The following is a 13472-nucleotide window of genomic DNA, read 5'->3' on the forward strand; positions in this document are numbered from 1 at the left end:
TAGGACTTGTTGCTTTTAGGTCGAATGTTGCCAGCTCTCTTTTGACACCAAGTCTAAATGATCACTGGCCGAATGAGAATGTACATGACAAAAACAATAAAGATCAGTGAAAAAGAACAAAAAAAAAAAAAAAAAAGACAGAAAAGAACAAAACATACCAGAAAGGGGGCGTGTCAGTGTTTGTAGAGAATACGGTGGCCGGTGAGGGACAGAACACCGCGGTTGGCAATACATTGTGAGAGCGCGTGCGCTACTTCCTAGACGCTGTGTGTCGGGAACGGAGGGCGCGAGCGTCGGGCATCGTTTGTTTTCGGGATCCGTGTCTGAGGAGATACCGGGGAGAGCCGCAAGGCGGGAGAGGTGTGCGCGGGGATGGTCCGGTGCGCAGCTTCCCAGCACGGCCTGTGAGAGACATGCTGCCCGGGGCCCCGGACCCCCTGGGGTGGAGGAGGCGGCCGGGCCCCGGGCTGTTGTGGCTGCTCTTGCTGTTCGTTGTGCTGGTGCTCCCTGTGGCCGGGAGGCATGGCGGGCCGGAGACCGACACCGAGCCGGGACTCAACGTTTATATGAGCGAGGAGGAGGTCCGGAGACTGATCGGTGAGTACTGAGCCGGGGGAGAGGGGCATCACTGCTATGGGGCCCCCAGGGACCAGTCACTGCTATGGGGCCCCCAGGGACCAGTCACTGCTATGGGGCCCCCAGGGACCAGTCACTGCTATGGGGCCCCCAGGGACCAGTCACTGCTATGGGGCCCCCAGGGACCAGTCACTGCTATGGGGCCCCCAGGGACCAGTCACTGCTATGGGGCCCCCAGGGACCAGTCACTGCTATGGGGCCCCCAGGGACCAGTCACTGCTATGGGGCCCCCAGGGACCAGTCACTGCTATGGGGCCCCCAGGGACCAGTCACTGCTATGGGGCCCCCAGGGACCAGTCACTGCTATGGGGCCCCCAGGGACCAGTCACTGCTATGGGGCCCCCAGGGACCAGTCACTGCTATGGGGCCCCCAGGGACCAGTCACTGCTATGGGGCCCCCAGGGACCAGTCACTGCTATGGGGCCCCCAGGGACCAGTCACTGCTATGGGGCCCCCAGGGACCAGTCACTGCTATGGGGCCCCCAGGGACCAGTCACTGCTATGGGGCCCCCAGGGACCAGTCACTGCTATGGGGCCCCCAGGGACCATTCAGGTGCACTGCTAAGGGAGAGCACCCCCCCAGGTCCATTGACTGCTAAGGGAGAGCACCCCCCAGGTCCATTGACTGCTAAGGGAGAGCACCCCCCCCCAGGTCCATTGACTGCTAAGGGAGAGCAACCCCCCCCCCCATTGACTGCTAAGGGAGAGCACTCCCCCCCCCCATTGACTGCTAAGGGAGAGCACTCCCCCCCCCATTGACTGCTAAGGGAGAGCACTCCCCCCCCCATTGACTGCTAAGGGAGAGCACTCCCCCCCCCATTGACTGCTAAGGGAGAGCACTCCCCCCACCCCCATTGACTGCTAAGGGAGAGCACTCCCCCCCCCCATTGACTGCTAAGGGAGAGCACCCCCCCCCCATTGACTGCTAAGGGAGAGCACCCCCCCCCCATTGACTGCTAAGGGAGAGCACCCCCCCCCCATTGACTGCTAAGGGAGAGCACCCCCCCCCCATTGACTGCTAAGGGAGAGCACCCCCCCCCCATTGACTGCTAAGGGAGAGCACCCCCCCCCCCCATTGACTGCTAAGGGAGAGCACCCCCCCCCCATTGACTGCTAAGGGAGAGCACCCCCCCCCCATTGACTGCTAAGGGAGAGCACCCCCCCCCCCCATTGACTGCTAAGGGAGAGCACCCCCCCCCCCCATTGACTGCTAAGGGAGAGCACCCCCCCCCCCCATTGACTGCTAAGGGAGAGCACCCCCCCCCCCATTGACTGCTAAGGGAGAGCACCCCCCCCCCATTGACTGCTAAGGGAGAGCACCCCCCCCCCATTGACTGCTAAGGGAGAGCACCCCCCCCCCCCATTGACTGCTAAGGGAGAGCACCCCCCCCCCATTGACTGCTAAGGGAGAGCACCCCCCCCCATTGACTGCTAAGGGAGAGCACCCCCCCCCCATTGACTGCTAAGGGAGAGCACCCCCCCCCCCCCATTGACTGCTAAGGGAGAGCACCCCCCCCCCATTGACTGCTAAGGGAGAGCACCCCCCCCCCCCATTGACTGCTAAGGGAGAGCACCCCCCGCCCCATTGACTGCTAAGGGAGAGCACCCCCCCGCCCCATTGACTGCTAAGGGAGAGCACCCCCCCCCCCATTGACTGCTAAGGGAGAGCACCCCCCCCCCCCATTGACTGCTAAGGGAGAGCACCCCCCCCCCATTGACTGCTAAGGGAGAGCACTCCCCCCCCCCCCCCCATTGACTGCTAAGGGAGAGCACCACTCCTCCATTGCCTGCTAAGGGAAAGCACCCCATCACCCCCGTCCATGCTAAGGGGGAGCTTTATATATGGCTAAATTGAATTAGTTACCAGATCTAAAACATTTTTGAAAGACTTGTCATGGAATGTGTCATACTTTCTTATTTTCTCATTTCTATGGTTATAAAGAGGCAGAACAACTACTTGCACTTGCTTTGTTAGTATTCATTTAAAAGACAGATTATAAGTATGCATGAAGTTATATAGACCGTTCCCACAGTTTTTGCTATATTGTGCAATATGTTTTGATGTCATAACTGTAAAATGCTTTCCTCAAACATGCGATAATTATGGGAATAAAATACAGCACTGTACGTCTGTAGGAACATTTCTGAACATGGAGTAAAACAGCTTAGATGTTTTCTACATTGCTGTGCAGGAAAGACCTGTAGTTGTCCTTCTCAGAGATGGATAGAAACCACACTTTTGTAAATAATGATCTAAAACATTATTATATGTATTACTATTTTTTTTTTTTTTGATTGTTGTTGATTTTTGTGATGGTAGTGAAGTGGAATTATATATAGTTTTCCAGTGGGGTGGAAATATATATATATATATATATATATATATACGGTATATATATATATATATTATATTTTTAAAAAAGCTTTGATGTTTACAAATACTTAAATTTAATGAAAATATTTATATATTAAAGTGACCTAGTAACATTTTAAAATGTCACAAGTTTTGGTCCATGCAACATGTATAGCACAGTGACAATATAAGCACCATAACCACTTCAACTAATTAAAGTAATTATGGTGTGTGGAGTCCATATACACAGTCTCCCACAGCCCTGTCAAAATGTTAACTTACTCTTTCATGGGGGTGCAGGGTTCCACTAGTTGTGTGGAAAAGATGGGTTGTAGACCAGCCAGCTGATGCCCTCAACCAATCACTGCCCTCTCTCACTGATGGGGACTATTACTGCCCGATATGACCAAGTAAGACGGACCTATACAGTCATTGGGGTTGGGCTATGCGTAGTTAGGGAGCCTGCATCTCTGTGTACTTCTGTCACCATAAGCACTTCAACAAGTCTATGGGGTTGTGTTGCATAGAGTGTCCCTTTAACCCTGGATTGGTTTTCCAATGGTTGTTAATGTCTGTTGAATATGTCTCTTTCAGACATCCCAGATACTTGCTCTTTCTGCAGTGCTTTTCCCAGTGCAGTGGAGACTCCTAAGATGTTTCATTTCACAGTCCATTTGGATGGGTGACTGAATTTAAATTTGTCATCATGTTAAAGTTGTGTATTTTATTTAGGATTATAGGTCAATTGCAAGTTGTAGATTTGTGCACTCTAAATAAACGCCAAACTTAGTTGCACCAATTTTATTTATGGATTATCTGCTTTGGGTCCCTGTGCTGTTTCCGTGGGTCATCTCTGGTTGGGACTCGAATTAAATGACAAATAATGATATATATAGCCAACATATTCTGCAGTGCTGTTCAGTAGGTAAATAAGACAAACATTTTGTTATAACAAAACCTGTAGGATACACAGGAACAGTAGGTGAAGAGGGCCCTGCCCAGATAAGCTTACAATCTAAAGGATTGAGGGACAAACACACAAAGGGAAGTGAGGAAATCAAATTATTTTAATGTACCCAAGGATAGGAGGGGTGAACAGTAGATAAGTGACGGTAGAGGAAGGTTGTAGGGTATGAGGAGTTATGGGGGATCTGATAAACTTCTCTAATGAAGTGTGTTTTTAGGGATTTTTTTTCTTTTTGAAGGAGTGCAAAGACTGGGAGAATATCATGTCCCCTGGGAGTGCACATCATATTCCTTATGTCATACGGTACTGCCCACAGTAAATTACTTACTGCAGCAGCACATATACGATGTTGTATATGAACGTTAAATATATTACATTATTATGGGATGACTTCTTGCATGTGTTGCCAAGCATAAATGAGAGAGAGATAGATATAGTTATATCATGCAAATTAATACAGAATTTTATTAAGTTAAAAATCTATCAAATGCATTGAAGTTGTATTGGTTGCTTTTGTGTTCCTTTTATTCTCTACATAACTTTCAACTGATAGAACCTCACTTCTATTGTTTAAATGGGTACTCTAGGCACCATGACCTCTTCATCCCATTGAAATTATTATGGTGCTGGGAATTCACTGCTGCTGTCAAATGGTTAGTGTTAACCATTTTTGATCGGTTTTACACTGAGCTGTAGGATGTAGTGCTTATGGTTGCTGCAGTGTATTTCAATGACTCTCATGATGCCTGCAGATGGATATCCACTGTTTGGTAGTAGTTTGACCAATAAAAAAACAAAACCAAGGTTCTTCCCCGTACTCAGAGACTGATCTCTACTTGGCCTCTTTGATTATGTGGACTTTACATTTTTACATTCAAAAGATATACTAAGACAAAGTATATTTCCTAAGCTTGACAAAATGCAGATATACTGCCATCAAGTTTAAGCATTGCCTATAGAGGTTCTTGCGAGATCGTCCATAGATGTGTTGTAGTCTCGCACGTGCACAAGAGTACAATACAGACTTGGGCTCCTGTTAGATAAAACATCAAGAGCTTGAAGAGGGAAGAAAATGGCGTCGGCTGCAAGGGACAAGTTCATATAAGTAAAACTCGCCTTTCACAACAACCTACACCAAGCGGACAGTCACCATCCATATCTCAGCAAAATATGCAAAGACCCTGGATTGTGATAGCCACTTTCAGTAAGAGTGAGTAAACACAGTATGTGTAAATAAAGAATGCCAATGTGTTTAGATGAATTGGAGAAAATGACTGGATCTTCCACATTTTTAGTCGTTTCGAGTATTATATTATTGGGTAATAAACACTCTTTTGGGATGTGAAAGTTTTTTTTTTTTGCCTTGTTTGTTTAAACTTTCAAGGGTGTCAGTTTATTGGCGCTCTTACTGTGGTTTGGGTTTTCTGTTTTTTCAAAAATCTGCAGAGGTCTTGGGGAAATTTATTTGCAATCTATATACTTCAAAAGGCATTCAGTGCCCTAATTTGAAAACCATAGGGTGTTGTATCTGAATAGATGTTAGTAATTGAGTCTAGCATGTATCCTGTGCTCAGATAATCTGGAGGACAGATATTTGTATAAAAACATTTTCCTTGACTTGCTTAGCGAATTGGCAACAAAAGGCAGTTATAGAGCAAATATAATATACAACTGTTAATTTTTTTTTTTTTATGGAACTGTCACATGTGAGATTTTGCACAGCTAACAAGTCAGCTATTGATTGTGCTAATATATGTATTAGCACAATATATATAATATGCTCCAATTTTATTGCTTTCAATGCTGAGTTGGACACTGCATAATACCCAGGGCGCTACAAATCAAAGGTCGCCATGGCAACTAGGAATTTTGTCCTGGCGCCTGAGATTTGTCAGCCTGTTCCCTCCTCCGTTATGGTCTCGGCACAGCTCGCCTTCCTCCTTAGCTGAGATGATCAATTTGATTATCTCAGCCAATCCAATGCTTTCCCATTTGGAAGCTATTGAGCTTGTGCGGCACAATTCTGCAACAATCAGGATCTCCTCATAGACATGCATTAAATCATTGTTTAAATTTAAATGCCTGTTGGATAGGCTATAGACACCAGAGCTACTACTTTAAGCTAACTTTTTTTTATCTTGCTTATTGTTTTTAAGGTTATATCAGTATTGGCATTTAACAGTTAAATGTGATAAAACTGTAAAAGCTACTAATCATTTTGGCTTCAAAAAGGCTGTGTTTCTAGGCCCGAGTAATCTCAGTTCTTGTATTGCTTTATATATATATGAATATTCTTACCCTGAGTACATCTCATGCATAACAATATTCCATATTGGTTTTATTTCACAGTTAAATGTGACTTTTTTTTTGTGCACTTATAATTAGTTATTGCTGTTACAAATAAAAATATTCACTGTGAAATTCATGTCAGTTTGGAGGAGAATGAGTGAGTATTTTTAACGCTTCCTACATACATTTTGAGCCACTCTGCTATAGAATTATTCTAAAATGAATTGTGATTTTTAAACAAGCAGTAATGAAGTAAGTGACATATTCCTCTCTTGCAACTGTCACTAGTCTAATACAATCCTAACCTTTTTGTTTCACTTTACCCTAATCCCTCTAGCATGTAAGCTCATTGAGCAGGGCCTTCAACCGCTCTGTTCCTGTGTGTCCAGTCCTGTTAGTAATGTTTAATATACACTAAAATGGTATTGCAATGAACTAATTGTAGCACTGAGATCACCTTCATGTGGAGTGCAGGATTTATTACTACAGTACAAATTGTGTGCAAGATGTACGTAATGGAGCTTTATTCTCGTCTTTTGTTCCTGGGCTTTGTAAGTGATTGTGGTGTGCATTAATAGGCCAGGCTTCTGCACAGGCCTGTTTACACAGCAGTATGCTTACAGGCTCATCTGTTCTGACATAATTGACAAGTAAGATTTCTGAACCTTTCTTTGTAAACAAGAAAGAAAAATCCTTGCCTTTCAATGCCTTTGGGCACAGGAATAATATGTAGTAACACATGTAAGGTTCTCTTCCTTGGACTCATGATTTGATTCTTATTATTTCCAAGGCATTGTACCAGAGTCACCAATCCTCCTGTGAATGTCCTAGTGATATCATTAGAAAGTGAATAAATAGCTTATTTGCCATTCAGGATAGAATTGGCCTACAGAGCAAGAGTATACGCACCTATGGGATAGACACTCGTTTAGTTAAAAGATAACTTGCGTTTGAGTAACCTGAGATTTTCATTGACTGTTTTCAATGAGAAATTTCTAATCACACATCCATTTCCTTCAGCAGAGTATTTAGATCACATTAATGGGTACAAAAGAGTTCCTTTCTCAGAGAAACTCACCTTTGCTGCTTGGGAAACTTTAAAAGAAGAATCTCTCAGACATTGCAGCAGAGAGAGATCCATTTATCAAGTTATGTTAGTTGTAGTGAATGCACAGTATTATCTCCTCCTGCACCTTCTCATTTGTTTTCTGCTTGGGCAGAAGTGGAGATTATGTTCAGACGGATTAAAGCCCAGTCTGAATAACTCTTGTTTTGGTGCCAAGTTACTGTCTGGCTGCAGCCTGTAGAAGAAAATTGCATTACTTGTGCACAGTATCTGATTTTGGAGTTTTAGTCGCTCTTTTTAAAATGTTTGAGCTTTATCATCATAAATTTAAACATCTGATCACCTCATCTAAAAAGGTATAGATCACTAACCCTTGTAGAATAGTGACTTTTATCACATTCTTACAATATGGCAATTTCTGCAAATGTGTATGTAAGTTCCTACCCTTTCAACCATTAAATGTTTTGTGTTTTAGTTTTATCATGTTATACAGTTATCTAATACTTTATTTTCCAATATATATATATTTCAAAACCACTGTTCTAAATGAATCTAGCACTTTGTTTTGCTTCCTGATGTAACTTTCAATAGGAAATAGGCTTATTTTGGAACTGGTGGATTCATGCTCTGAAGTAGACCTTTACTAATTTCATTACTTGAATGCTTGGCATTCAGTCATTTGACTGTCCCTGATTTACTCTCTCGATCTCTAACCCTTACAGACACTGTTTGAGAAAGTCTGCTGGGGAGTGTCTATGGAGAGGTTATAGGAATTTTCTTCTTCAGTACAAAGTGTGACTAGGAAAGTTCTCTAGTGCATTGCACTGTCTGTGTTTTATTGTGAACTTGGCATGGTGAGTTCAAACAGTTCTGAAACCTACCCAAGAAGTATGGTTAACCACTAGACCAAACTAGCTTTTGTTTCTACTGGAGGAGCCTACAGCACATTGCTTAGTGTTGACTAATAACTGCCGCGTACAAGATGCTATACCATTGGCCATGCTTATGCATACTTCTAAAAGCTCTGTCTCCAAAATAGAAGTTATCCAGTTGTCTTAACTCTTTAAGTGCCATAGTGCTGTAATTGCAGCATACGATGCATTGCACGTGTATTTAAAAGAATGGTCTGCTGCCTTTAATTTCCTTATGCCTTCTGTTGTAATTTTTGAGTGCTGGAATGGAATAACTCATACAGCTTGTTAGGAGTACAAGTACTTTTAACAGTTTAAATGTGGCTAATGGCGTTAACTGTAACTTTTTAACCTTTTGTGGTTCAACAACATCCCTTGCTGTCATCTAAATATGGTCCTTGGTTGCTTTGTTCCATCATGTAATGTTGTAATATTTAACATCCACACCCAATGCAGGACTGATATCCCTGAAAGAGGGGGACAATCTGTTGTAGATCTTTAAAGATCAAATTGTGACTGCTCAACCCCCCCCCCCCCCCTCCCCATGAGCATTTCATAAAGATAAAATCTTCATTGAAAGGTCATAAAGATGGTGTTAGAATTTCACTGAAATTCCAAAGCCTTTAAAAGATATCATAAGGCAGATATCATAGTCAAGACTAATTTGTCTTATGCATTTTGCCTATGCTTGACAAAAAGCTTAGAGCTAACACTGTACAGCTCTGTCATGCCCTCCGAGGCTGAGGGGGAAAAACGCTTCCATGGGATCCTTCTTTGGCTTCAGTGTTGTACTTTTGCACATAAGCGAGAGTGCAGCACTGATGTCTGCTCTTGACAGATGAACCGTCACAACGGTAATATGTACTCAACGATCGTTGTTCCCCCGGTGTGGGGAGACTGCCTGAGAGCCCAGGCAGTCTCCCCTCTTGGAATTAGGACCCCGCGGCCATGTGATCGCTCATGCGATTTATGGGAACGAGCGGCGCTAAGCAAAAGTCCAAAAACATGTTTTGTTTTTGTTTTTTCAATTTTTCACCATTTTATTTTTTCCAAAGTAAATTATATGACATGATACAAATAATGGTATGTAAAGAAAGCCCCTTTTGTCCTGGAAAAAAACAATATATAACTTGTATGTTAAGGACCAGGACACTTTTGTGGTGTTTGTGTTTAGCTGTAATTTTCCTCTCTCTCATTTACTGTTCCCATACAACATCGCAAAAACAGGCCGGTCCTGAAGGGGTTAAGTTTGGGCATATTAAACTGTGTTATGGTTTATTGATGGTGGTAGTAGTAGCAGCAATATATGTTTTTACTCCAGTTTTTTCTCCCCATATTTCATTGAATGTATTCATTGGAAGTTATAACATGCTTTCCTATTGTTAAAAAAAATAAAAAACAAATATATATATATATATATATATATATATATATATATATATATATATATATATATATATATATATATATATATATATATATATATATATATATATATCTCAAATAATTTTCAAAAATGTACAGTGTGAAACTGGACACCTAAAGCTCTTCAACTCATCATCTGCTAAAATACAGCAGAAGTTTCAGTAAAGTTAAACAAAATGATATAACTTTTTGTTTAAAAGCTTGAAATGGTTACTAGTAGCATCCTACCCCATCCAAACCTCACAGAAGCTACATATGGCTAAGTCAGAACGTAAGCCCGATGCACAGTCGTCATCTGCTCTCAGCCAATGAATAAATCAGTATTCCTGCAATATGGTCTCTTGTTCTAATGAAAGCTGCCGGAGGAAAAATTACACCTCCAGTAAGCTGCTGTATTTCAGTGCTTGCAGCAATTCATGAGACGCTGACCATGCAGGGTCTTTGAACCATGACCACTTCAAAACTCTGAACTAATTAGGTCACTTGGAGCAACACTTTAATAAGTACATATTGGCAAAAAAAAAAACCCTGAGCAATGTTTTCACTAATATTGCTTCAGTATGTGTAGTAATGAAATCTAGTAGTCTCTAACAGCCTGAGTGAGTCATGCAGTGTCTGCTTTTTTTTTTTTTTTTCTAACCAGTGTCTCAAAATTGAAACACTTGGCAGTCAGACAGGCGTTGGTAAGCCATTGACTCTGAGCACTTCTTAAATGTTAAACAAATCAAAATATTGCTGCGAAATAAGTTGGGGCTATATAAATACTAATAGTAAGCTGTCAAATTAACTAAATAGCCCAGAAACAAGCACTGTGACCATAAAGCAGTGTGTCTGGGGTAAGAGCACTACAGCTGTAGAAACGTATGATTCATCAGGTTAATTTATAGTTTGAGAACTCTGTGCAGATGCTGCCTATAGGTTTGTTGGGTGCATACTTCCTATGGAGAGCTGGAAGCCCGCTATTTGAACTAAGCCCAGTGTTGCAGAGCCTAGCTCACTGGCTGAAAGCAATCAGCTGAGGTTCTCAGACTGTGAGCTAGACTTACACTGCAGAGCTTAGCTAAGGGCCTAGGAGCTTCTGGCTCTACATAGAAAGTAGTGGAAAAGGGGATTGGTGCCCAGCAACCACAGGTAAGAAGTCATACCCATTTAAAACAGTTTGGCTACTTACCCTGGAGGTGGCATAGCACTCCTGGCACCATAATTACTACAATGCACTGTAGTGTTTATGGTCCTTGGAGTTTTCCCTTTAAAATATATTTAATAATTCATTAATGACTGCAGTTTACAACTCATTCTTGCAGTATACATGTCTCCATGCATGAATTTCCATCTGAGCCCATTAGTATGTGGAAATCACGTGCCTGCCAAGTGCTGCATGAACCCTTAATGCCTATGACGGTTATCAGTGCTGTTGAGCAGCAACGTATCAACAGTGGCTGCCTCTTTGGTATATTAGGTCAAGGCATGGAAATGGCAATAAAGGGACACTCCATGCCCCTAACGCACTTTTAGCTTGCTGAAAAGCTTAAACTGTGAAGTGTCTTGAGTTTAGCAGAGCTGAACTCAAGAGGCAACTGCCCAGAACACCTGCCTTGTGAAGACTTCTCATTGTGCTGCATTTGGAAGTCTGTGATTGGACAGCCACAGGAAGACCTGGGCAGTGTTAGAAGGGAAGTGCTTGCAAAGGCTGCAGACAAGAGAAATGCAGGTTTTGCAAGCTGCTTTTAGATGTAGCCAAACATTTTTTTTTTTCCATCTTTGAAGGGGTTTGGCGAAACAAGGAAATAGTCCTCTACTCGTAACAGGGATTATACTGATAAGAATAGTACTACTTAACACACCTTATAATAACGCAGAGAGAGGCAACGCAGAGAGAGGCGTCTGAAGAAGAGGAGTCAGAGGAAAACAGTAATTTTACTTACCGTAAATTCCTTTTTTCTTAGTATAGTGGCAGTACTTACAAGTGGGATGTTCCTTAGGATTCTGGACAAGAAGCTCCCCCTTCTTTAGAATTTAAATGCTGTGCTCCGCCTGCTGCCTCCATATAAGCTGTAACTCAGAGACACTCACCAGTAATACAAAAGAACCAAACGGACACCGAATGATGCATATAATTTAATCTATTTGAAAGCGGAGGGAAAGCCAGTACTGCCACTATACTAAGAAAAAAGGAATTTACGGTAAGTAAAATTACTGTTTTTCCCTTCGTATAGTGGCAGTACTTACAAGTGGGATATAGCAAGACCCCTGCATACAACAAAGGGTGGGAACTCAGCAGGCCACAGCTTGTAGCACCTTACGCCCAAAGCAGCTTCAGATGATGAGAATACGTCCAGCCTACAATGCTTGATAAAAGTATGTAAGGAAGACCAAGCAGCAGCTTTGCAGATGTCTTCAGGTGAGGCGGCTGCATTTTCAGCCCAGGAGGTCGTCATAGCTCTAGCGGCACGAGCCTTTAAAGGGAAACTAAGGGGAATCCCTTTGGATTGATAAGCCAACCTGATTGTATACGTTAGCCATCTGGCCAAAGAGGGTCCTGAGACAGCACAACCCCTGTTAGTGCCATGAAAGAATACAAATAGATCTAAGGATCTAATCCCTGAGTCTTCTGAAGACAGATTTTCAGGGATCTTCTAACATCTAGGAGATGTCACATTCTTTCCAGATCCGACGTAGGAAAATGACAAAAACCCGGTAGGACAATAGGTTGGTAATTGCAGCACTAGAAATAACCTTAGGCAAAAAAGAAGGCTTGGTGTGAAGGACCACCTAGTCTTGATGGGAAAAAAAGGTGAATTCCGGAGAGAAAGAGAGAGCTCGGATCACACCTACTCAACTAGCAGAGGTGATAGGCACCCGGAAAACCGTCTTGAAGGTAAGAAACTTGATAGCAACCTCCAGTAAAAGTTCAAATGGTGGTTCACAAAGGGCTCGAAGCACCAGAGACAGATCCCAAGTAGGGAAAGGTACTAACTTAGGAGGCCTCTTAAGCCTTATGGACTTAAGAAATCTTAGAAAAAAGCAGGTTTGAGGCAAAGTCACGAACCAGGAAGTGATTTAGAGCTGAAATCTGGCCTTTGAGCGTAAAAAACTCCCAGGCCGGCTTCAAACCCATCTTGCAAACAAGAAAGACTTTCCCGGGATAGAGGCTTTGGCCGGATCCAACCTCGAAGTGAACACCAGGTTCTGAACTTCATCCAAACTCTGAAATAGATTTACGAAGTGGACCAGCGGACAGAAGACAGCAACACATCACATAAAGGTCAGAGAGACCATGGCCTTGAAGGATCACCCTTGCAGCAACCATGCCGTCAGGGGAAAAATCTCCAGAGTTTCCACGGGAAGAGTCACATTCTCCAATACTTGAGAAGAGACTGGAGATGCCAACGCGAGATTGTCAAGTTTTCCACTTCCGAAAACCAACTCCTGTTCGGCCAGAAGGGCAGGACTGCCAATTACTTGCCTTCTCTATCTTACCTATGAACAATCCGTGGTATAAGAGCGACAGGAGGGAAAACATAAGCCATGTCGAAGGTCCAAGGTATCTATAGACCGTCTAGGACAACTGGGTAAATCCTGAATGGAGAGAAGCAAAACATTGTACTTTCCTGTTTCTCCTTGTGGCAAACAGGTCTATCTCCGGCCTGCCGAAGCGTGAACCCAGCTCCAAAAAAAAAAACTTGGCTTGACAGTGCCCAGTCTGCCTGAGACCAAAGTCTACGGCTGAGGCCGTCTGAAACAACGTTTAGAGACCCTCTGATATGGGTAGCTGATATAGCGAGAAGATTCGCTTGAGCCCAAGACATATGTGGTAGCAGAGCT

The 13472-nt window shown here is 43.3% G+C and overlaps 1 protein-coding gene across 2 annotated transcripts in view; it reads left to right on the top strand.

The window, feature by feature from the left end:
- Positions 1 to 247: 247 nt before the first annotated feature.
- The window catches only part of RYK (receptor like tyrosine kinase), a 115647-nt gene continuing 102422 nt past the window's right edge, over positions 248 to 13472 (top strand). The window contains exon 1 of one of the 2 annotated variants that reach the window (XM_063442256.1): positions 248 to 597. In XM_063442256.1, coding sequence (XP_063298326.1) covers positions 414 to 597 — 184 coding nt within the window. In that variant the 5' untranslated portion in view covers positions 248 to 413. The remainder of the gene's footprint in view (positions 598 to 13472) is intronic. The other variant, XM_063442255.1, reaches the window with a different exon arrangement.

Source organism: Pelobates fuscus, chromosome 2 (genome assembly GCF_036172605.1).
Source record: "Pelobates fuscus isolate aPelFus1 chromosome 2, aPelFus1.pri, whole genome shotgun sequence".
NCBI lineage: Eukaryota > Metazoa > Chordata > Amphibia > Anura > Pelobatidae > Pelobates > Pelobates fuscus.